At 32.2% G+C, this 25,656-nt stretch overlaps 1 protein-coding gene and 1 long non-coding RNA gene across 6 annotated transcripts; one reads left to right on the top strand and one right to left on the bottom strand.

Moving 5' to 3' along the window:
- The first annotated feature begins 2,157 nt into the window (after positions 1-2,157).
- Positions 2,158-24,099, top strand: gbb (glass bottom boat). 3 transcript variants are annotated; one of them, XM_087414975.1, is made up of 7 exons: positions 2,170-2,664; positions 2,764-4,196; positions 9,968-10,154; positions 13,074-13,228; positions 18,954-19,142; positions 20,244-20,317; positions 20,512-24,099. In XM_087414975.1, the coding sequence occupies exons 2-7, from the start codon at positions 3,797-3,799 to the stop codon at positions 20,770-20,772; spliced, it is 1,266 nt and encodes a 421-aa protein (XP_087271101.1). In that variant the 5' UTR covers positions 2,170-2,664; positions 2,764-3,796; the 3' UTR covers positions 20,773-24,099. The 3 variants fall into 3 exon arrangements, with proteins under 3 accessions (XP_011064434.1, XP_087271101.1, XP_011064433.1); XM_011066132.2 differs by having other exon boundaries at positions 2,158-4,196; positions 18,954-19,152; positions 20,512-20,703; XM_011066131.2 differs by having other exon boundaries at positions 2,170-4,196.
- Positions 4,747-13,060, bottom strand: LOC147906816 (uncharacterized). Of its 3 annotated transcripts, XR_015547899.1 has the most exons (3): positions 11,071-13,060; positions 10,376-10,523; positions 4,747-10,144 (listed from the first exon to the last, which is right to left on the bottom strand). It is a non-coding gene; the product is annotated as an uncharacterized LOC147906816 (long non-coding RNA). The 3 variants fall into 3 exon arrangements; XR_015547898.1 differs by having other exon boundaries at positions 10,376-13,060; XR_015547900.1 differs by having other exon boundaries at positions 10,372-13,060.
- Positions 24,100-25,656: the final 1,557 nt, after the last annotated feature.

Genomic DNA, 25,656 nt, shown 5'->3' on the forward strand with positions numbered 1-25,656 from the left:
AAGATTTCATAATCTTCATTGAAGATGATATGAATATATCGAATTTATTTCGACAAGATAACTATAAGTTCGAAAATTTGAATAGATGCCGAGAAAGCTGGCAAAAGTTAACGGTATATCGATATTTTTATTCACGCTGCTCATATCACCTTCATTTGATATTTGCGGCTTGATTTCACTTTCACCACCGGCCGCCACTAATCTTTACTTTGCCATTCCTTTTACACCTTATGGGATACACCACATGCGTGTATCTACGATTTATCAGATAATTATGTTTATATAATTACATCGATCATATCTTAAAATAATTGGTAGTTTTAAGCAATATAAATATATATCATAATCTAATCTTATAAATACCATCTCGAGACTCGTACGACTGTACAGGCTTTTCATTGGCAAGATCACTTATGACCAGATTTAAGACGATCTTGAATATAAAATCAAATTATGAATTACCACTCTTAGCCTACAAATATACTTCGATTTCGTGAAAGGAAATTCTATTTGTGGAAGGAATGTCAATAATAGATGTAACATTTTCGAAAAGGCGTCCTACAAGAGCTACGTAATATCATTTTATTAGCCATTTTATATATTTAATTAAAAATGTTTTAAATTTAATTTTTAAATTACTTGACGCCCCTTATGATTGATCATATTTTATTGGTGTTAGTAAAGAACACAATCTGTAATCTGAAGATGTTATTCACGTAGAAAAATTTTTTACAACTTCTCAAGCCGCCATCGCGTCCTCTAGTCCTGGTCCACGATACCACCTCGTTAAAGAGTCGAGTTATCGGCGACCAGTCCTGGTTGCCAATACTAACCGCCTACTCGTTCGTCAGGGGCGGTCCTACCTCTATGATACAGGAACGTGCAAATAATGAACCAAAGACTCTAGTATGTTTCAAAAATTAAAATAAATCGGTATTTTTTTTTATGTAATTATAACAGTTCATAATATATAAATATATTAAACATAAAAATGTTCATATATACATATATAGATGTTTGTACAACTATATGTGTATGTATATAGGATGTCCTAACCAAAAAAGGGCGTACTACTGCACGCCCTTTTTAAAAGCTGAGTGATTTTTATGAAAAATTTCAAAAATTTTGATAAGTAAATTGAGCATGCTGTATCGAAATATTTCCAACTTCAGATTTCGATCAGAAATGAACTATCCAGACTAGATATTAAATCTTTTAAATGTAACATGAACTTTTTATTGCAAATTCAGATTACATGCAAAAAATAAGAAATTTTTAGCTCAGACAAAAATTTTGTTTGAAAATGTTTTTATTGATCTTCAAAAGATTTATAGAAAGTAAGTAATGAAAAAATAAACTTTGAGACCCAACCATATATAATATATAATATAACCATGTAATTAATATAACCACATTAAATGTAATATGATTTTTGGAATTTTTCTTGAAGTGTCAAGTTACAAAACGTTTACTGCTTTTTTTACGTTTTGTTCCAATCTATGCTGTTTAGAATGTTTCCTTGCGCTTCAGTCATTCTCCTTTTATATTCGACTTAGTCTCCTTTTTGTATTACTCTTTATTTTTGTCAGGGAATTAAAAATTATATTAGAAGATGTATTTAATTTTTAAATAACGAAAAATTAAATTAAGAAATAGAGAAAGAGAAAGACAGAGAAAGAAAGAGAAAGATTATAAAAAGAATTCAACTTCCAAGAATTAATATCAGCAACTTTTTTATTTTACAAAATTTCAACTGAACACCATTTAAGCCATAACAGACAAAAATCTTAAGCAGTAAAACGTAAATAGCAAGCAAATCATTACAGTAGAGACCATGAAGTCATAACGTATAAGCAATAACAATTTTAATATGTTAGTTCCCTTACTACTTAAGTTTTTTGTGTGTCATGGCTCTTATTCCCTTTTGTTATTATTTTTATAATGATTTTTCATAGTTACAATTTATTTTATTTTTTTATTTCCATTTGATATTTTTATATTTCTGTTAACATTATTATAATATTATATATAATATTAATATTAAAAAAAATTACAGAATTTGTTAAACAACTTCTATTCAATCTTGCTGTGTAACCTTTGTGAAATTCTCGCAGCAATTATATAATAAAACAACAATAAAACTTTATTTACATACGCGAAGAGGGAATAATAAGCGAAGAGGGAAAAGAGAGGAAAAGTCGACGGATCAACCCTCGGGGAAAGGACCGAGTGGGCCTTAATACGGACCTGGGAGGCGGTGAGTTCGCTAGAGAGACGACTCGGGACGACGACTGGCATGGGCCAGACAAACAGACTGGCACTGGCATCGTGAGAGTCGCCAGACTCGGTAGGAGTCATCCGCGGTGACCCACGATCACTTACGATTCACTGACGACGGATATTCAAGCTGGTTCCTCGACTTTACGACAAACGTTGACGAATGTTCTATCGCATTCAGCAAGATCGTACGAATATTGATTCTGGAACTTCCCATTCGAACGAGCACGATCGTTCCTCATCATGTCAACGATTGGCAATCAACTGAATCAACCCTGGTATTTGTCAGTTCTGCTGGAATCGTGCTCCTGCGACGATAGAATATCTCGGAGTATAAAGTAAAGTTCTCAAAAAGTGTCCGATAAAAATAGCTGAAATAAAAACACAGCTAAGTGATCACCGTTTTCCTCTCTTATATTTATATTATTATTATTATTATTAGTACGTTTAGAGATTCGGATTAATGATTTTGAATTTTTAATACAGATTCGGAGTTGTAGCGCTAATGTTATGCTTTATGTCGCGAAAATGTTGAAGAGCAAACAATAATTAGAGATTTTAATAGATCTAAAAACTGTGTACAAGTAATTGTGTGATAAGCAACGTAAACTTTATTTTTGAAAAAAAAACAATGATACCGTAAGAGTGTGATTGATGGAAACGCGCAGCATATCATCAGAGAAAACGCAATGCACAGCAAATTTCCTGCTTTCCTCATAGAAGTTAAATCCCGGTGCAATCGCAGTGACGTAGAATCTCTGGCATGCACTGATAACAAGAGGCAATCAGGACAGCGAGAATTTTACGGTACCAGTGGACGATACAACGGAGTGAGTCGTAACACGAGGTCACCAAGCCGTTAAGGACATTCGAGGACGAAGAGCGTTATCTGCAGCGTGTGGGTTCGCGCGCGCGCGCACACGCGATGTCCATTCCTGACAACGAAATCGCAACACGCGCAATCGCTGTGCCGGGAGCGTCGTTGATCCAGATCACCATTCACCAGGATCCGCATCGATCAAGATCACCGTTATTCAGGAATCTCGACCGTCGCGTCGGTTCGCGATGGGATCGTTGAGAGTCCCTAGATTCTTATAGTTGCTTAGACCATGAAACTTTTGAATTAAACTCGAATACTTTCAGCTCGGTGACCTTTGAATTGTTTGCTCATGGTGTTCGAAAATATTTGAATAGTCTGGATCTTTCGTGCTGTTGCTGAAGCTATACGAAGATACGCGCGCACTTCGTCGTTGAATTGAATGCGACGAGAGAAAAGTGGAAGAACTTACTTTCTTTCGCAGGTAAATTCGCGGAAAAAAGTGAAGAGAAAGAAAGAAGGAAGAATTTACCAGACAGGGAAAGAAAGAAAAATTAAATAACTTTTAGTGATTACAACATCAGCCGAAGAATTTTGTTGGAAGAAAGAGGGACGAGGAAAAGAAAAGTCCAGGAGAAGGCTAAGGAATTAAAAAGGAAAGCAGAAAGGATTAAAAGACACTGACTCCTCCTTGACATCATCATGTCAGCTCAATCTTTTTCTACTCTGCTGATCCTCGCAGCGATCCTCGGCGATTTGACCATCGGTAGCGCCGAGAGGATAAGCGGTTTATACGTGGACAACGGCTTCGATCAGACGGTGGTTCATCGTGTAGTCAGCCAGCGTGAGAAATACGAGGTAGAGCATGAGATTCTGAATCTGCTGGGACTCCCGGATCGTCCACGGAACACCATCGGTAGGACCCCCCAAGTGAAGAGGTCGGCGCCCAAGTTTCTATTGGATATCTACAAGAACGCCCTTGGCGAGGACGAAGAGGAAAAGCCCGTGGCACGTAATCGCAAAGCCGGGGAGTTCGACCTCAGCGGACAGGATCTGAGAGCGATCGATCAAAGCGATGTTATCATGACTTTCGCGGCTCACAGTAAGTTCGAGTTTCTCAATTCATTTGATAGGTGCTTACTAAAGAATAAAGATACCGTAACACTCTAAACTTAAATAATTTTGATTGGTCAATTCCATTACATTACTTTTCTGAGATTCTATTTTCCGAAGTTCCAACTATAAAAGAGATTTACTCTAATGAAATTGATAGATTTATCGATCAATAATTGGAAATCGATATCTTCGTAATTGGAATGCCGAAGCTTCAATTATTAATTATATATGTGTGTATGTTATTTTGTTACATAATTATGTTGTGTATATATTTTATCTCTCTTATTCCTATATATGTATTTATTATATCATTATATAATTATATTATATATTCACGATTTTCGTACAAATTAAGTTTCGGAAATATGCGAGCAGGGAATGATTACTTAATTCTATTAGGTATTGGAATTAATTCGTAGCGTTTTACAAGTGATGGGAAGTACTTTCATTAATGTATTTTTTAATGCTCATGTGAAATAAATAACATTCTTTCATTAAAAAACGCTACGAATTAATTCCAACACCTAATAAATAAATTTTTATGTTTTTTTTGTCTTTATTTCTAACTTTTTGAAGTTTAAATTATATCTGCGTCTATCTACTTTGAACTTTACACGCACACACACATTTAATGTCTCTATTAACATATTTGAAAAGAAGAGTTTTTATCAAGATAACTGGCGTTAAATCGATAATAACTTAAATAAAGCAAAAATTGTTGAGAGATACGTTTGGCTCAAATAAATATCTTCTTCGCATTTCTCGCCATCATTTGCTATTCACATTAGGATATCAAATGTAAGCGTATGTGAAGTTAACCAATTCAATATTAAAACTTTATTGTTCTGATTAGAGTTCCCGGTTCATTTTGAAGAGACAAAAGCCAGTATTCATAGTTGATTCTTATTTTAAGATTATCTTAATTAAGATGTTAATGCAACTCTCTGATTAGTTCATGATAGAATGTACTTGAGAATGTACTTAATACGATCCTAAATATAAGATCTGACTATGAATGTCGCCCGTTTAATAAAGAGTTCTTTATTAAAAATTCCGGTTAATAATCTTTAATTTAAATTAAAAAATGAGATACTAAACTCCTATCGAGATTCAAGATAATCCTGAGTGGCTTAACAGCTTTATTTTGTGAATATCTAGAGTTTTTGGTATATAAAAATAAATCCGACCATAAAATCTTTTTTGAAAAATTAATTTTTAGATATAATAAATCCCTATTTATATATATTTTAATTATTATTTTATCTATTTCCAAGAATTCTTAACGATTAAAAAAATATAAACCCAAAAATAAAAAAGATCTGGACTTAAAACAAAATTTCAGAAACAGGCAGTAAAAACAGGTATCTACTTATATAGCCATCCAACTACATTGAGCCATTAAGATTCTTTTGTTAGAATTTATTGAAAACTATCCAGAATCTCATTCAGAATTACTCGGAATTCTTGAAAAATTTTTGACTTCAGACTTAGAAAATTTTCGATCACCGTTCAAATGTCGGATGTCTTGTAAACCATCCAATCATCTTGAACCATAAGACTTTATCAGAACTCATTTTGAGAATTGTTCAGAATGCCTATCAAAACTACTAACTCTAACAAAATTTTCAAAACCAATGATCTGCAAAAGATACTCGACATATGAACGATGATTAAAAATTTTTTGGGAGTTCTGAGAAGTTCTGATTGAAGTTCTGATTGAAGTTCGACAATTCTCGATGAGTTTTGACGAAAAATCTTGTATATTACTCAAGGTTATTAAATCAATAATTTGAGAGAAATGTTTGAATAGTGATAAAAAATTTTCTAAATCCGAAGTCGAACAATTTTTGAGACAATTTCCGAGTAGTTCTACGATTGGATGACTATATATAAAGATCTGTTTTTATTACCGATTTTTTAAAATTTATTTGTCTTAAGTTTAGATCTCTTTTACTTTTGGATCTATATTCTTTTTAATTATTGATAACTATTCGAAATAGGCAAAATAATAATTAAAATATTACAGAGTTTTGTATCCAAAAATTAATTTTTTTTAATTTTATTTTTTTGGAATTTTTTTTTATGTGTGTGTCAAGAATTCTAGATATTCACTAAGATTATTAAGTAGTTCAGAACTACTTGAACTTGAATTTTATGATTATTTATGTGGAAACATTTCATTTTGCTTTATATCCATTTCTATCAATATGAAATAATTTAAATTTCATTTTAATTAATTTATTTTCATTGCCATTTATCTTTTTTTAATTCTTAAAATTAGAAAAAGATAAGAAATAAATTAAACTGGAATTAAAATTTATCTACGTTGATAAAAATGATGAATGTAACGCATAACGAAGATCTCTTAAACGTCCTGTCTCTTAATCAAACTCTAAAACACAAAATATTTCTTTGTCTCGAATTCCTCGAATTGCCAAGTAGTTCTAAGAAATTTTCCACCAATTCTTTAACAAGGAAGATTAAAGCATAAGAATACTTTTTCTTCTCTAGCACGTTCCTGAGGTGTGAAGTCATGATAAGGAATGTGAGGCGCACGTAATGAATTCTCGAAAATCTCAGTGCGAACTCGATACGATCGTTGTTGTTTCGCGACTCTGCAGTTTAAGTACAAAAAAAATTGCCACAAACCCGATAAGGAATCTAAGAATCTCTATTCTTCCCTTTTTCTTCTTTGCTCATCAGATTCCCCGGAAACCCGTTACTGCTCCTCCCTCTCCCCTCTTTTTCTCTCTTTCGTTCTCTCTCTGCGTGTTCGTATGTCCGGTTTTCTATTTTGCTGTCGTCCTCGCGTCGAGGGAATAGTGAGGAATGTTCTAGGCTGTTCGATGCGAAATGCGACGTGCATATAAATCGGTTATAACTACAAATAACATCTACTGTGCGAAATAATGACAATGTGAAGTAAAGACAAGGCTAGGGCGTATATGTAAGAATAGAAGAACGGAAATGGAGAATCGGAATGAAAGAAACAAGGACAGAAAGAATTGATTCAGAATGCATCAATCGTCATGAATTGCGCACATGAATGCAGACCCGGTCTCATGGGCTATACGTCTTACATACAAAGTCTTCTCTCTTTTTCTATCTTCTTCCTACCGGCCATGTTGCATGGGATACCCCCCTGGGAAAGACGAGTCAATAAGCATTTCTCTTTCCTCATGCGCGAAGCCACGGGCAGGTTAAAATGTCTCAACTTGGAGGCTCGGGCTCGTCCTCCTTCGGCCTTTTGCTCTTTTTTCCACTTCGTTCCTTCCTCACGCGGACAGCGTGACGGCCGGTTACCCGGAGGGAGACGCACGGCTACGAATTACGAAGATTAGGATGCTGAATCCTGCGAAGATAGATGGATCCTCAACGGAACTGAATGTAACAGATCTGTGCGACCAGGGGAATTTCTTTAGCATGATGTCGATGCCCGTCTGAACTTTCCATTCATTCGTAATATATGTGTATCTCTCCTTCTCAATTCCTCTCTCTTCGTTTTAGCTCTTGACTATAGAGATAGGACATTGAGTCTATATATCATGTCTAATCTGATTGCTGGACAAATGATAGCGTAAAACTCGAGGGGGTAACCATTTAATGTAATCGTGGGACAGAGTCCTTGATCATTATAAAATATGAAATCTATGTATCCGATTGTATAATATTAAATAAAATCGTATATTTTACCAAATGACTTCATATGTAGTGAAAAAAATTATTTGTAATCAGATGAAATTATATGAAATCAAATGAATTCATCATGTAAGCTGTGAGACAATATTTCAGTGATTACCCCCTCGGTAAAACTGCTAGAGAGAGAGAGAAAGATAGAGAGAAAGAGAGAGAGAGAGAGAGAGAGAGAGAGAGAGATATGTTTGTAAGCAGACATTTTGAACAATTAATGTAATTAAAAGAATAAGACTCACATAAAAATCATAAATGTCTAATAATTTTATTTGTTACAATATTAATAAAATTCTGTACATATCTCGATAACTGAGCCTAATTGACATATAATGTACATGAACTTTTTTGTTTAAAATGAATTCTAAAATATATTCAAGAAGTTTATGTCGCGGAAATCTATGTACTTTTTTTATCAAAGATTCTAGTTAAAAAATAAAACCACAATATCGCTCGCTGTGTTTTAAGAATTAAGAAAACACACACACATGTGATAAACTTATTCTTTTTTTTCACTGTACCATACGTGTACTGACAAGCGCATATGCCTTTAAGAAAGACGCGAAGGGGGAGGAAGAGCGCAGCGGTAGTGGCAACGGCGATGTAAAAAACAAAAACGCGGCTCGCCACAGAACGCTCCATGGACGGTCCCAAAAGCTATTTGGGACCACCCCGAGAGCTGAGGAGGCCCGGCAATCTGGTACCGTTGGAATGCGACCGTCGGAACGAAAAAACAAAACAAATTTTTATGTCCCCCTTCGTTCCTCTCCTTGCCTCACGTCCCTGTTCGGATCCAAGCCGCCCACTTCAGCGGAGGCATTAGGCATTACTTAGAGCCCCCCCGAGTCTACCGCGAAGGAAGGATATGTCTCCCCCCCCGAGTCTACCGCTCTTTCTTTGCTCTCGCAGGGCGGCGACCACTTTGACGGTCAGAAAGAGCTCGATTTCACGCTGCGAATTGTCCACGGATCATTTCTAAAGACCTCCTTGAGGGACTCACAAGTAGGCTCACTAAAGATACCTCAACTTGGACTCTCGTAGAAATTTCGTTTTGCGATAACGAAATGTTATCTCCCCATTGAAAAAAGGACTAATTGGCATTCCATAGACGTTCCTGTGGTTTGACTGAGCTCTGAGTCATCAGTTTCAAAGTTTGCATCGATAACCTAAGCTGACACTTGTTTCTAAACTAATAGTTTCTAGACTATTCGATAGAAATGTTCCTCCAGTAAAGATGAAGAAACAATTTCTCAAGATATATATCAAGAACTTTTAAACGTAGGAACTATATTCTTCTTGAAATTTTGCACTATTACAATCAAATTATTTTCAGAGCATTATTTTTTTTTTAGCTATCTAAGAACATGGTATTATCATATATATTTGCATAGTTCAATGATTTTCAAAATTTATCTTCTCGTTTCGATATCTTCGTTTGATAAATAATGTTCTTAAAATTGAACGTGAATATACATAAAATACACAACATGATTCATAAATTTTAAAATAAAAATTATATAAAAAACAGAAAAATATTTTCAATATTTTTTATTTAAAATAAAATCTTTTACAATCAATATACATTATTTTGCTCTTGTTTTCAATCTTTGCAAATTGAATATTCTTTTTCATGTGATTGATCACAATCGTTATATCGATTGTAATTTCTAAAATATCAAATTCTTTTAATTGCTGTTTCAATTTTGAAAGCAAGAAATATTAGAGAGCGTTAGATAAATAGGATAATGAGTGATGTAAGATTATAAGTTTTTTAAATCATTCGACATTTTAAAAATTCAAGCTATCCTGTGACCGACCAACTGAAGACAATTACAAAAGAGAAGTATTTAATGTATCAAATGGAATTGAAACGAGAGCAAAATGATGCATTTATTGAAAAGAATTTCACTTTGAATACAAAAAAAATATTTTTTTGATGAATTCTTTATTTTATATGATTTTTATATCCAAATTTATGGACTATGCTGTGTATGATTGTTGTTGCGTGATTATAAGCGGCCATTCTGAATAATGCCTGACTGATCGCAGACTTGTAATTTAAAATAGATCATCACGTCCCTGGGGTGAGACACGAACGTGGGAAGAGGCTCTGGTTCGATGTGTCCGAAGTACCACCTGAAGAATACATAATTGGCGCTGAGCTTAGGTTGTATCATAGTGCACACACGAAGATTCAGAAGAGTCATGGTTCCCATACAATCACGGCGTACCGAGTATTGAACACTAAAGAAGGGTAAGAAAAATTATCCATTTTTTTTGTATATTTCTAAACGCGTTAAATTCTATATTTTTATATTTCTAGACGCATATCATGTAAAGTAGATGGATTTAAAAGAACTAAATAATTATCAGATAAAAATCTAGAGATTAGATTGGAATTTCGGGAAGCTTAATGAATGTTAAAGCACATCTTCGTGTTGCAATAATAAAGTCGAAACGAAAAATAATACTCGCTATTCACTGGCTTTTGTGCCAAGGACGCCTAGGTTAGACCAATTTCATGTTCCTCCAGGCATCCTTCGCAGTTTTTGACATCGTCATCGTATCCCTAATTAGGAGGTCCTTAATCCTTCGCCGAAAAAGTCTCAGGCATTTGTTCTACCTGAAATGCAGAGAGAAAAACTTTGAATATTCCGTCGAACATTCTTTTTCGTATACCTTCGACTTCTTCGTTTTCTTTATTTCTCATATCTATATTATTATATCTATATGTATTTAGAGGACAAGAGACATTTTAGCTCTTTTTCTTTAGAAAAATGTATTTATCCTGCTTTGACAGCTTAGGAAAACAATTGTGCACGGACGATGTGCAGAGTGGATAATCAGAAATATATTACGATATATATGTAATCATTAGCCGTAGGACCACCGGCGGGGGCCATCCGGTCCGGGTGGGAATTGAATCGTAAAAAGGAAAGCGTGGTGAGTTAATCTGAGAGGGCAAACCTCCACGCCTGCGGTAAATGTCGACGGTCTGTCTAGAGACGCTCTATCTAATGGACATGCCGCTTCGTCCTACAAATTGTGAGTCACGAGACACCCCGTCGCCGCTAATAGCCGTCGTAACTGTGCTTTTAAGTACACTTTTAAGCTCCCATTTTGTTAATATGAAAAGAATTTCCCGTTTTCACAGATTGTCATCTACTTACTATTTAGAATTTCCGATACCAAAATCGTGAATCCCTAATTGTCTTCCAAGTTTGATATGAAATCACCTATGAAATAACGAGCTTACGATCGAAAATTTCTTAAATTGCAATCAGCGATTTTTTCGGAAAGAATTGGATAAAAATGATTTTACGATAAATTTGTAAGCTCACGAAATCCTTTTCTGAAATTTCGTTTGAAGAAATAAATGAAAGATGCTCGCTTCTGAAGAAGCTTAGCGTAATCGATCTCATCAAGACTCTTTAGACCCTCAAATTTCTAACACATCAGATACGAAGGTCCAGTTATCCAAAGTTTAGATCTTTCGTTTCGCAAGTTCGGCTACTTAGTACAGGCTCCTTAGTCTTTTGATTTACTACCGGAGGATTGAGGAGTGACAGCCGGCTACACACTCTTACGTTCTTTCCCCCTTCCCCGAAACTTTTGGCACTGGCGACCTGAGCCTGACCGATATACAGGCCCCGACAGGAAACGCTATTCCGTAAATTGAGGTAAATTAGCCGTGGAGACGGGCTAACAGGCTCTCTTCGCGTGTTTCTTCGTCTCTTCTGCCTACGCAGTTGCGCTCGATCTTTGCGTCTCTCTTCTTCTCACCCTTCACACTAGCTCTTTCGGTTCCTTCCATCAAAGTCAAACTATGCGTGACGCATCTTCCATCTCCTTCTTTTTCTTCCCCTACCTCTTCTTCCTTGCGAGACAAGCTGGCGACTCGTAGCTTTCGTAATAAAACCTCTTCATCACGGTACATTGTTAGGAATATTAATACGGAATGCTGATGATGCGTGTTTTTGAAGAAGAATCACATTTAAAATTGAAATGATAGGATTAAAATGACAAGTCGTTTGTAAGTAAAAAATTAAAGCAAAGATCTGAAAATTTTAAAAGTTTCTGGAAGCCTGTTACGATTTCTGAATCCTTCCACTTTGTTATAATTTTTGTTTTTACAGATATTTAGTTTAACAATTATTTATATATCGCAATTTTAAACAAAAACAATAATTGTCAATGACAATAAAATTTTATTGAGATATTAATCCAAATAAATAATATTTTCATTAGTCAATCATCTAGTGTTTTTATTATTGAAAACTTTATACATATAATTTGTTCAAAGAAATAAATTATTTAAATATTTATAATCAAAATCTGAATCCGTTAAATTAGTAAATTAATTTTACTCGATTTTATCAGTCGATTTATTGGTTTTATTAAGTAAAGGATCATTGAGATTCGATTTCGAAGAACACAAGAATCTCATAGCCTGTTCAATTACGATAATGGATTTGCGGAAAAATGGTAAGAGGTAAATGTTGCGAAGATCATTTGCTCACTGAACAATGATCGACGTGTTTTCTTGCTAAGAGCTTGAGGCTCTTATTGATGCGCGGCACGCGCTGTTTCACGATTAATTAGAAATTACAATACGAAGAATCACGACAAAGCATTTGTGACGGGCGACACGTCGTGCGTGACAATCGAAGTTACTGAGCGTATATTATTTCCATCGTGTTTACGTGCACGGAATACCTATCAATTTTTAATAAACAGAAAAATATCTATCATTGCACGATAATCAGCGTATGTGACAATTTTATGTAATACAATTGAGATTAAAATCCGCTCCTCTTAAATAAATTGTAAGATCGAAATTTTAAAATACGTTCCAGGATTTCATGAAAATTTTTAATTTTAAGAATTATTTTTAATTTTAAGAATGTTCATGTGCGTATATGAATAATATTTGAGGATACGTAGTCTTACAGAATTGATTATTTTTACTCTCTTGTGTGTAACTCTTTTGCACTCAGAAATGGTAAAAAAAATCACGATTTTTAAAGTTTTTATTTCGCGGCATTTTGTGTGAATTTAAGCAGACTATCGATTAAAAAATTTGACACTAATTAAAAAAGTGACACTAATAAGTTTGTATATTTATTCCTAGACTGTTCGTTGTAGAAACATAGTTTCTTCATTTCAATTTCAGAATTCGAGAATTACAGTACATTGATGCCATAAATATTACGGACAACAAAGAGGGCTGGCTGACATTGAACATCAGCGAGGCTTTTGAACATTGGGTGAAGGACTCAAAAGAAAATCGAGGACTGTATCTCTCTGTGCATCCTGCTGATCGTTCAGGTAAACATTTTATTTTTTCTAGTTTTCTTCCATTATTTTTGTCTCTACAAAGATTTTTCATTCAATATTTGAAGTAACTGAATAGAAATCAAGTTAAGGGTACCAAGTTAAGAAAATCCTCATCTGAAATAAAGTCGTCTATTTTATCGAGTCAATACCACTTACATTCACACACACATGATTTACGTGACATTGACACGTCATTACATACTGAGAGTGCTTTCCATTTATGCCCTTTTTCACCAATTTGTAGATTAATTTAATCTCGTTAGTCTTCAATTAACTCTTCATCTTTTTCTAATTTCAAAGCAAAAACTCAGAACACTTATGGATTAAATCACAAGTCTACTATTATAAACGTATTTCTATCTAAACTTCTCCAGCTTCTTAGAAATAGCACACTAAATATAGAACGACTTCCGGTTTGATAATAAACATGTTCGATGTTTATTGAAATCGGATCGCAAGCAAAGTATAAGAGAGAATTCAAACTTTAACTTTTGATTATTCGGAAATGCGTCTTTTATATCTTCTCAGGCGACAAAAGAAGCAATAGGTAATTGAAAAAGAACAACTGCCCATCAATTGTATACAAGTTTATCAGAAGCCAAATTGACCAACTTTATTTTTATAAATTTCTTAATTTTAATATCAAAACATAATTTGTTTATAATTTCATCAGTTTTCTATTTTTTATTTAAATCGATTTAGCTTTCGATTCAGTTTGACTTTCAAGAATCTTATATAATATTTTTAATATATAGATAAGTATTTTATTGGATTAAATGAAGAGTGTGCTCTTGATTTTCATATATCTGATGGTCATGTATATTTGTGTTTTCTCAATGTATATTACACCTGTTCAATGTTCTCACCACAATACTATTGTAAATGCTGCGTGTGCGTGACACGAAAGATTAGTAGCAAGTTAACAACTCTTGAATATCGATTCTCTTCCTAGTTTTTTTGTGTTTATAATTCAGGAAGAGAGACAATACTTACTCAACTACTCTTGCGTCTTATCATAATTTAAATTGACGGAAAATTGTATTTTTCATGGAATTGAAGATCAGAGATATCAAGATATTAAGGATCTCTTTCCTTGATATCATGAAATGAAGTTTTTTATTAATTCAAGTAATTAATTAAAAACTTTAATTATATATTGAAGTCAATGTTACAAATTTACATATAAATGAAATGTCGAAATATAATTTCAAAATAACAGACGGCATAAAGTTTTCTTGGAAATTTTATTCTCATGTAGTTTTGTCGCGCTTAATCATCCAACTTTTGCTGTCCTTCTTTATTTCTTTTTTACAATTTAATATAATTATATATTATAGAAGAAAGTGCAATTAGTATTGTATCACTTTTAAGAAGTTAAACGTTTTTAGGTTTTTTTTATCTTGCTCGTTATTTACTCGCATACTTTATTACCATTCGGGATACTTAATCTATGAAGGCGTCGCCTTGTCTTCCCATGCTGATAAGATATACTTACGAACTCGAGAGAAGGCTCATGTTATTTTCAAAAGAACAGCAGTGAACAGGACAAAAAAAAAGAGAGAAAAAGAAAAGAGAAGAGAGGAAAAAGAAAAAAAGAGAAAGAGCGAGAAAGAGAAAGAGCGAGAAAGAGAAACAAAAAAAAGGGAAAATTGATTTTATCACTAAAGAACTTCGCACACTTCTAATGAAAGAACCGGCTTCTGTGTTAAATTAGCTAAATTTTTTATATTGATTGCTTTATGATGCTTATCAAAAATTTCAATAATCTCAAAAAAAGCTTAATTTATATGAACCATTCGAAACTCTGAATTGTCTACTGTTAATTAATTAGGTGCTCATAGCACAATTAATTCATTAGTTAGCGAATTTATATTTACCAAAGCTTTATGACATGGTTGACGTCTGTTCGAGATTCCGCTACAATTTTGTAAATCTGATAATGACTCATCATGGACAGATCTAACCGACATTGATCGTTGAATATATAACTTGCTAAGGATCTCCAAAGAGAATAGAAACGTTCAAGATTTCGTAATAAAGCTACACATCATTTATTATTACGAAGTATTTTTAAATTAATTTCATGCAAAAATATTGTAGAGTTTAAAAAATCTATTAACTGATCTTATCTTGACTTGGCGTGGCAGTTTCTAAGTTAAGGCAAGATCATTTTGAATTTTTAAAATGGAAACTCTTATATTTTTATTGCATATTCTTGTAATTTATTTTAAGAGCTTTCCAAAATACTATAATAAATTATTTTTTCATTAAGCACTCTTCGAGTTATAAGACTTGAATTTATATTCTTATAGATGCACGCTTATACACATGATAGACAAAATTTGGGACGCATTGTAAAGTGGGACAAAGAGTTAAAATTTGAGTTCCTCCTAATTTGGGATTGGTCATTAAGATATATATATATATATATATATATATATATATATATATATATTATATATATGTATGTATATATATATAAAACATAATCTGTCATATTATTATATTTTATATAAAAATTTTAATAAGTAGTGGTGGATAACACTGAATATTAATGTGTATATATAAACATCAAATCAAGTGTACAAACAGCATGCGTATTTAAATATATGTACATCTATACGTGTGTATGTAGTGTGTGATATGTGTGGTGTGTAATGTGTGTAGTGTGTGGTGTGTGTTTGATTGTCATGTGTGTGTGTGTGTGTATGATTTGTTATTTGCCGCGCCTAGATTATTTCATTATTTGCTCTCTCTTTCTTGATTTGACTTCTATCCTCTTTCCTCTTGTCTCGCTCTTCAGAATGCGCAACCGGTTTACCTTTGATCGTTCAATATAAAATACAAGATCGAAGAGTCACATGCCTCTCACGAATCTTTACATTTGATTTCTGACTACCTTTCTCTCTCTCTTTCTCTCTCTCTCTCTCTCTCTCTCTCTCTTTCTCTGTTTTTTAATTTTCTCTCGCCGCATTTAAAAAACCTATGAGATTCTTCAAAGATATATTATCTGTATCTAAATTTAAGCCTAAATATAAATTAAAGATTATTACATATTCTTCAGCTGTTAGATTCGTATCCTCGAGCGAATAAATGATCAAGTCATTACGACAGAAATTCTTTATTGAAGTATATAAATGATATGAAATACCTATTTTATGTCAAAATATAAGTACAGAGAGAGATATACCTCAATAGATGATGAGACATCAGCAATATCGACTATTAAGTAAAATTATGAATTCAAAGATTTATTATAGGTCAAATTTATGACAATCTATTGGTGGTAATAATTGAAAGTGATGTTCTTACTAATTTTTAAATATTATTACAAATAAAATTTAAGTTTCGTTTCTAATTCAATTCGGTTTGTATACAAAGAACGTGCAGAACTAAATGAAAAATTTTATTAATCCGATGTAACCCTCTCACAATGTCCACGATTGCGACAATTAATGAAATCGAGTTCCAATTTTTCTATCATTTTTCTTCTTATTTTCCTCTTATCATGCTCAAGACTGCTAAATTCAGATGAAGAACGAAAGAAAATCATTCGCGAGTGATTCTGACGGCCGACGTTCAGTGAATGTAATCACTTTTGATTTACAGCTGCGAATAGATAGGCGGCAATTGCGTACCCGCTTTTGAAAACCGCAATTATGTTTCATTACGCGACTACGTTTGTACGAAGATAGGTGCAGATTTAATCTTTTATAATCTAATTTTTTCGTATTTAAAAAAATAAACATAACATAACATGTTACTATATATATTAATATATATATATATATAGAACATATTGACTCTGAGATCTAAATTAACAATTAATTTTTGCCTCGGTGATCTAATGGCTTAGGACGCTCGTACAAAATACAAGAGATCCGGGTTCAAGTCCCAGCCGAAGTAATATTTTTCGCAATAAATTTATTAACAGTTTCAACATATTAATATCTTTATAACATAATGTTTGATGGTAGCATCAAATTATTATAATAAATTGCTTGTCAATTTAATTCGCGATTACTCGAGTAGTTTTAATTGCGTTTATAGTCCGGAAAAACAATTCGACGCAGTTCTAAAAAGACTATAATATGGTATATATGTAAGTACATATATAGTGTATATTAATAATTCAAGATTTAATTATTTAAAGCAATGAAGATCCAGCTTCGATCAGTATAGGCATTTTAATTTCTAGTTCGTACTGTCTAAAATAAGGTTCTTATTATTATTTCCATACTATGCTCAATTATAATGAAAAAATAAAATTAAATTAAAAAAATATAAATATACGAATATGCGATTACAAAATATTATAACATGACGTTATAGAGGATTAATACATTAGTAATAGATTATCGCACCGGTAATAACCGCTTGAAGGAAAGTGTTGTCAATGCTAGAACGAATGGGAAGGATGATAAAATGACTTGACACAGAACTTGAATACGTCGCCTCGAAGAGACACGCTCACAGCGTGCGAGCACCATTCTCGCCGCGAGCCGGCGCATTCCTCGAGAGCGGCGCAAAGTGCAACAACTGCGACGGTAGGTGTCTGCCAGTGTCCGCTGCAATCACGGCAAATGCGCATTCCTGCCGGTCAATTTACTAGCTTTCTCGGACTCGCGCACACTCGAAATACATGATATCCTGTGGGGCCTGTGGTACCCTGCCGGGCGCGAGTGCTCGCTGCTTGGGATCATTTACATACGATCGCTCGCCGCGACGAGGTCTCTCCTAGTCGTCGACTCGCATTCCCGATCTGACCGCGATGGCGCGATCCCGATCGATGAGATTTATCACGGGACTTATCTCCTCTTTCAAGACTTTATTTGTCGAGAGGAAATAAGCTTGCGAACGAGATATAGAACCGGGCGCGATAACTTTCTAACATGCATGATCGGGTTATCGGCGAAGTTAATTATAATGAAAAAGGATTTCCAGATTTCGATTATGAAATTGAATAGATGCGTAAACATCATTTGATCCGCTTGAACCGATACGAATTTCGTAAGCACACCGAACTCCACGCAGACCTGGGTAGCGATACCTACCTGGGTAACTTTTTCACTAGAGCGGAAACGTGAAAAGTGTAAATTTTTATATATGTATGTTCGTACATATACACACATACATACAAAGATTTTTCACTTTTCACATTTCCGTCCTAGGGAAAAAGTTACATGATTGTTACCCTGGAATTTTCCAGAGTAATTAAAAACGAGACGTCTAAAACGCGTTGGAAGTGAATGTCTACGAAGCTTGGCTCGACTTTACACCGAGATTCTTGAGCGTTCAATATTCATGAAGGTTGACTATTAATAATCTTGAGACCCGCGTGCGCGCAGGCCATTCTAATAAACACATATACCTGATACTTACGGAATAAAGATTCGAAATATGTGAGCAAGAGTCTCTTGTTTTCGCAAAACATGATTTTCGCAGAACGCCTCTAGTCAAGAGTGCATCGATATTTGTAGCGACTTTCAACATTTATTCTTCTTTTTCTATTCTCTATTGTTCCTCTTCTTCTTGATATATGTTCTTTTCGTATATCATTATTTTATTCTTCTATATTATTTAATCATATTTCTATACTACAATATATACTTTCAAGAAAAATATTCCTAAAGAAAAATAAGTTACTAGTTATTGCTATTAACTGAGAGTCAGTTAATGATTTCATTCATTTATTTCTTCAATTGATATATTATAGCGCATGAAGTGAGACCAGAGGATATCGGAATTATGGGATTCCGGGGTGATCCAGACAAGCAACCCTTCATAGTGGGCTATTTTAAGAGTTCAGGCGTAAGGGAATCCAAGGTCCGACAAAAACGCGATGCCAAGAGGAAGAAGAAGAGTGAGGCCACCAGTTGGGATTACCGGAATAATCCTTATACTGGTAAATTCGCGTATGGAATATTGCAATCCTAATTTAATTTATAATATAATAAATATAATAAACAATTTATAATATATAATAAATATGATAATAATAGTAACAATGATGTAATAGTATAATTTGCACGTATTTATATTTATGTATAATTTATATATAGAAAAACAAAAAATATGTATACAATATATGTATGTATATGTATATAGCACATATGTATATTCAGAGTGAGAAAAAAATACCGGGACTCCGAGATATCTCGAAAAAATATAAGTTTTATAGAAAAACTGTTTCAGATAAAAGTAGGGTTTAAAAGTAGGGTTTAAAACAATCGATTTAATGATTCCGTTAGTTCGACGTGTCATCGCCAAAGTAAGGACAAAGTTAGCTTGAATTTTTTAAATAATACTCCCTGTTTTTTTTATTGCACATTTTTACAGCCCTTCTTCAAAGCTTTTTCAGAGCACCATAATTTTATCTTTATTTTAAATAAACAGTTTTGAAGTTATCGAGCTTTTTTTATAGTAAAATTATAAAAACAAGATCGGAAGATAATCCAAATCCAGCTTACAAAGGCAAGGTCGGAAGAAGATTCCAAGAAACAATTTGACGTCTTTGGACGTCCAAAATATGTTTAGAAAAGTCTTGTTTATGTTAGCTGTCTAAAATATGTCCTTATAGTGCTTTGAAAAGAAAGTTTCTGAAAAAGGGCCATAAAAAAGAATATACAATAAGAAATAGAAGATTTCGTTAAAAAAATTCAAAGTGACCTTTTCTTGATCTTGACAACACTACTTAAGCAGCGAACTGATAGGATCAATAAATAAACTTTTTTAAACCTTACTTTTATCTGAAACAGTCTTCTTTAAAATTTATCAGTAAGAAATAGAATAATAGAAATAATAGCCATAACGTCAGCCATCAAAGTTAGATCTTTAATACTTAAATAATTTATGTAAAATTTTTTCGAGATATTTTGGGGTCCTAGTACTCTCTCTTTTTTTATTTGTCTTTTTTCTATATTAAATTTCATAAATAAAAAAGATATAGGTATATATATGTGTATAGGTATATATATGTGCAGTGATAAAAGATATGTTTTCGCAGATCCTGGAGCACAGTATTCACGAACCTGCAAAATACAAACATTATATGTCAGCTTCCGCGATTTGCAGTGGCAGGTGAGCTATTAATTAACATATCTTTTAAAACTCTGGTTCCTCACGGCGCACCGCGACGTGATGGTGGCTGTGTCGGATTACGGTGTCACAGGCAAGGAATCGTATGTTTTCTACGAATCCGACGTGTGCGGTGAGGAACCAGACGTCATAAATTTATATGTGCATTATTTCTTATAATTTGTTTTGTTGCATAGGATTGGATTATTGCGCCGGATGGGTACGATGCATATTATTGTAGCGGGGAATGCAACTTCCCATTGAACGCTCATATGAACGCAACTAATCACGCAATAGTTCAAACTCTAGTGCATTTGGTGAGCCCGGGCAAGGTACCCAAGCCATGCTGCGCACCCACCAAACTTTCAGCCATTTCCGTCTTATATTTCTTGGACGAGAGCAATGTCATCTTGAAGAAATATAAGAACATGGTTGTTAAGAGTTGCGGCTGTCATTAGATTTTTCTTTCCCAGCCAATTGATAGAATTGAAAAACAAACTCATTGATGCAGATGCCAGCTGAACTAGATGATAATTTCATAATCAAATGAGCAATATTTCTTCATTGCATTTTATTATGAATTTTATTATGAAAAATCAGATGCGATCTTTGAGCCTTTCGAAAGTATAAAGATATGTAAGACTGCTCTAAAAAAAAATTAAAATATGAGATTGCTCCAAAAAAAAGTTAATGAATATTGATGAATATTATAAAAAATATTATTTTTGTGTATTGGGCATAATTTTATCATTTTTATACAAATCAACGTGCCTGATTGTTGTTTAATCATTGCATGTATATACGATGTTAAATCGTAATAACACTTAAGAGTAGATTATTGAGATCATTTTGAGACAAAATTCTAATACCATAATTTTCGAGGCTGTAATAATTTTTATGTTATACATATTTAAGTTACAAATATTTGTGTTGTAAGTATTGAAAGTTAGCGAACCAAGTTATTTAAAATTTGTGCGTTCAAATATGACACAATTCACAGTGCTAAAGACGAACGTCGACTGTCTATTTCATCAAGATATTATTATGTGGATACGTGTAAAAATAATGTATATTTCAAAACTGATAAATAATTCGTGCACAGTCTTGAACTGAAAATGTAATTATAAAATTGATGTAAAAATATTATTAGACACCAAAATATGCTTCAACAAAATATGACCTTTTTCGCTCATTATGTCAACATATGATGTCTAGCGGTCTTTGAATAACCTTGGAATTATATTGAAGTTTTATGTGTTCTGAAAAATTCTTGGAAAATCCCTGAAATTTCAGGGCTGGCCTAGAATTTATTATTCTTTCATTCTAAAAACGTCAGAGCGTGAAAAAAAAGAAATAATAAAAAGAAAGTTGTGTTTGGAAATAAATCGTTCTTTAAAAGTGCAATAAGTTATCAATAGAAAACTTGAGTTTATCTAAAATAGAACATAGTAAAAAAATAGTTTGTGTTAACGTTCGTTTGATTATTTATTTAAGGCAATAAATAGTATTGTTTCCAATTTGTTTGCGTTTTAATTCATTTGTATAGAATCATAACTTGAATACAAAGCGTATAATATTGCACAAATTGTTGAAAATTAATTAAATAATGAAAATAAATCGATGAATAAATCCTGGGAAACCAGGATTTTTACGTAAAATGTCCTGGAATTATCTCTGAATTGACTAGCTAGATTTTGCTGGACATCATGGTTGAACATTTCTCGAATTTCACTTATTATTGTTTATTTATACGTCAGCTGAAAAAAATGTTTTCAGAAAATATACTATTTTTATTTTTTTTTTGTGATAAGTATTATCACATTCCTCAATAATAGAATTGATGAAATGCCCGTCATGAAACGAAGAAATTTCAGGTTCGAATCATGATTGGGATGATATTTTTTATCATAAATTTTTTATAGTGTTTTAATAATACTCATAAGCATATCAGTATTATTAAATTGCTTGTCAATTTCCGGTAAAAAAATTTTCATACATAATTATATAGAACTATATAAAATTATATAAAATTACATAAAAATATATATATATAATTAAGTACAATTCATTATATATAGTTATATACAATTTTATGTAACATCATCGAACTTTTATATATAATTATGTATAAATTCCTTATGTGTATTTATATAAATATACATAATGATTCATATATTTTCATATATATTTATACATGATTTATTATAGTTCATATATAATTTCATATAATTATATATAATTAGAAGTAAGTATATGTCTATATCATGAGATGGACGTGCCGCTCATAACAAGAAAATGATCAGGAGTCTTATAAAAAGGCATATGTAAATCGAAATAGCGATTTTCCTGAAGGTTCTCAAATTTCTCTTTTAGAATGTACTTTTGAAAATTTTTTAATCATTATTTTTTTTAATGTATTTTAAAATGTGATGCTCATCAATAATACTTTAGCAATAAAACTTTTCTGTAAATTATTTATAATTTTTACAGTAGTACATGTAATTATGTATAATTATTGTATATATAATTATCTATCATTTATATGTGGACATATATGGTTTCATATATGGTTTTGTATAATTATACACAATCATTTATATGTATATAATTATGTAAAAAAATTGTGAGGTAAATATTAAGGAAAGGAAAGCCATTTCCATTTTTGGCATTGGCCTTTACATATGTTGTCAAGGTCATTCTAAGTGACCTCCAAGAAGTTTTAGTTGGCAGTCGGTATTCGTTAAAAAGTCATTAACAAACAGATTTAAAAAATAAGTTTTATTTCTGTTTCATATTTGAGCGTGCGACTTGATTCGTTAATGTTAAATACTTATAACTCAAATACTATTATAGTCTAATACTATTAGAATTCTCTTAAAATAATCTCAGAAAATAATCTCAGAAATTTTTCCTTAAGCGTTATTACATTTTTATTAACCATTTTGTATGCGTGATTTTATTTCAATAATATAAAGAATTAGTCATAAGGGTATGTATCTAGAATGAACGAATCAGATAAATTTTGAAGTAACTAAGACATGCGAGATAATTCAGATAATAAAATCTTTTGATTTAACAATTTTTTAAAGATATGTGAGACCAGTTTTACATCAAATCGACGATAAGCTCTACTTCATAGTTTTTTTCATCGCAGGTACAATCGAATGTCCGTATTATGAAATTATTAAAAAAAATAAATTATTAAATGGTATTCTTGAAGCTTTCTATCAATTTTATTTTAATAGCACAAAAATTATTGTAGCACGCTTTTTCTTTCGCTCCCTTTCTAAGTGTGGTATCACATGGCAAACATGAATACTAAGAGAAAAATATCACTTTTCGAATAATCTGTACGATAAGATATTTTATTATATGGATATTCAATCGTAATTATGAGTTTATAGATGTGAAACTAAGAGTACAGAAATAACACAAAGGAAAAGAGTTGTAAAAAGATTTCATGGGTAAATCGATTTAATTCTTGACAGAGAATCAGTACTCTCTTGATGGTACCAACGATTACCAAATAATTTTTGTATTTATAGCATAAGTTGTGAGTGCATAGATGTACTCAAACGTAAATGGCGTAAGTTATTAATGACAAAACTTGTTAGTGCGTATTACACGTAAACATGTATAAAAGCGAACTATAATATATACTCATGTTAATTTGTAAGTTTTGTATAGCGTCATTGTAAATACACTCTTGTACATACTTCCTATGTTTCTGTACTTCATATTTTATGCATAAATACAAATAAATTTTAGAAATATAGGGATTAAAATTTCTCATTCAGTATTAGCAGTGATTATCGGATGGCAAGTTAAAAATAGAAAATACAAAATAGGTCTTTCTTTATTTGAGAATGTAGGTATATTGTTCGTTATTTTTTCGGAATATTATGGCCGACGAAGAATATGAGAGTTCCATTCAAAACCAAACTTTCACATCGATTATTTGTCATTTCCAAGAAAAGTAAAGATACAAATTACGAATGGGGATTGCTTTTTAAATTTTTTTCCTATATCAGTCAGTATTATATATATATTATATATATATCATATTTATACTAATTGCACTGCTTTTGTTACCTATATTATTAAATTGAATATTATTATTGAATATGTTATAAATCAATAAATAAACAAATAAATAAAATACATAAGACATATTTCCGTTTTTATCTCGCGTGTAGTAAATTCTATCATAGCTTCTTCGAACAGACATTTCATCACGTTTTTATACTTAAAGTCCTGACACTCACGTAAGTCCCGTTATTAATGCCGTGTTAGAAAAAATTTTACAATGGCAATACTAATTAGTCATCATGCGATGCTCTAAATTCGTATTAAGGCTCCTGTTTTCTTCATAATAACCATATGAAATTATGACGTCAAAAATGTGACTCTTTTTTTTGCAACATAAGTCAAAATAATTTTATCACAATAATAGTATTATTATTTTATTGAATGGAGTGCTCAATAGTGGAAGCGAACATAACAAAAGTAACATTGAAAATACCAGTTGCATTATCCGCATAGGTCAAGTGATAATCTATAGCCATCTTTTCCATACAATCATAATATCCGTTTATATCTTGAGATGTGATATAATGGATACATTTTGAGAGGAAAATATACAAGCCTACATATAGTTGTAACATGGGATATATGGTATAATATAGTAATCAAATAATTAAAGTCTCGTCAGCAAAGTAAAGTTTGACAATTTATTTAATAGCGCGTCTAACTTGAATTGTGTTTACGTGTCGCGATCTCGCGTTCTCAAGATCCATTCCTCTGCTTTAACTTTGTTCGAGATCGTTCTTATATAAACATATCTTCTTTCGAAATATGATTGTTAGTCTAATACATATCTAAATATTATTGTTAAATTGAGAAAACAAAAATAGACCGAATTATTATCTATACCTACAGAAATGTAAAAAAAATATAACAGGATAGAAAAAACATTTGTGTCGATCCAGAAATAAGAAAGAACGAAAGAAATAAGTTACTCGTTTAGAAAACTGGCTATTGTATTCCGTACTGATCCTACTGTATATACAATATGTATGCGTCATATGTATTATGTATTCCGAATAGCTGACTCGAACCTTTTGTCTCATGTTATGGTTATTTATAGCTTTCTCGAATATTAATCTTCTTATTACACCAAATTACTGCTTTCTCTCTAATGTATGAGATTGTAGCGATGTAATTGCCACAATGATATTCAAATGATTAGGATGCGTATCAATATATAAGTTAAAAATTGTGATTGAGGATTTAAGAGATAAAAGAACATTTTGAACATAGATATTAACAGCAGAAAAGTAGAA

This window comes from Acromyrmex echinatior, chromosome 17 (genome assembly GCF_024713525.1).
Source record: "Acromyrmex echinatior isolate Ae372 chromosome 17, ASM2471352v2, whole genome shotgun sequence".
Lineage (NCBI taxonomy): Eukaryota > Metazoa > Arthropoda > Insecta > Hymenoptera > Formicidae > Acromyrmex > Acromyrmex echinatior.

What these genes read in the sequence shown, in the direction of transcription:
- gbb (XM_011066131.2), top strand. Translation starts at nt 3,797, where the DNA reads ATGTCAGCTCAATCTTTTTCTACTCTGCTGATCCTCGCAGCGATCCTC. An exon ending in CATGACTTTCGCGGCTCACA is followed by an intron (nt 4,197 to 9,967) that starts GTAAGTTCGAGT and finishes AATTTAAAATAG; the next exon opens with ATCATCACGTCCCTGGGGTG. An exon ending in GCATCCTGCTGATCGTTCAG is followed by an intron (nt 13,229 to 18,953) that starts GTAAACATTTTA and finishes GATATATTATAG; the next exon opens with CGCATGAAGTGAGACCAGAG.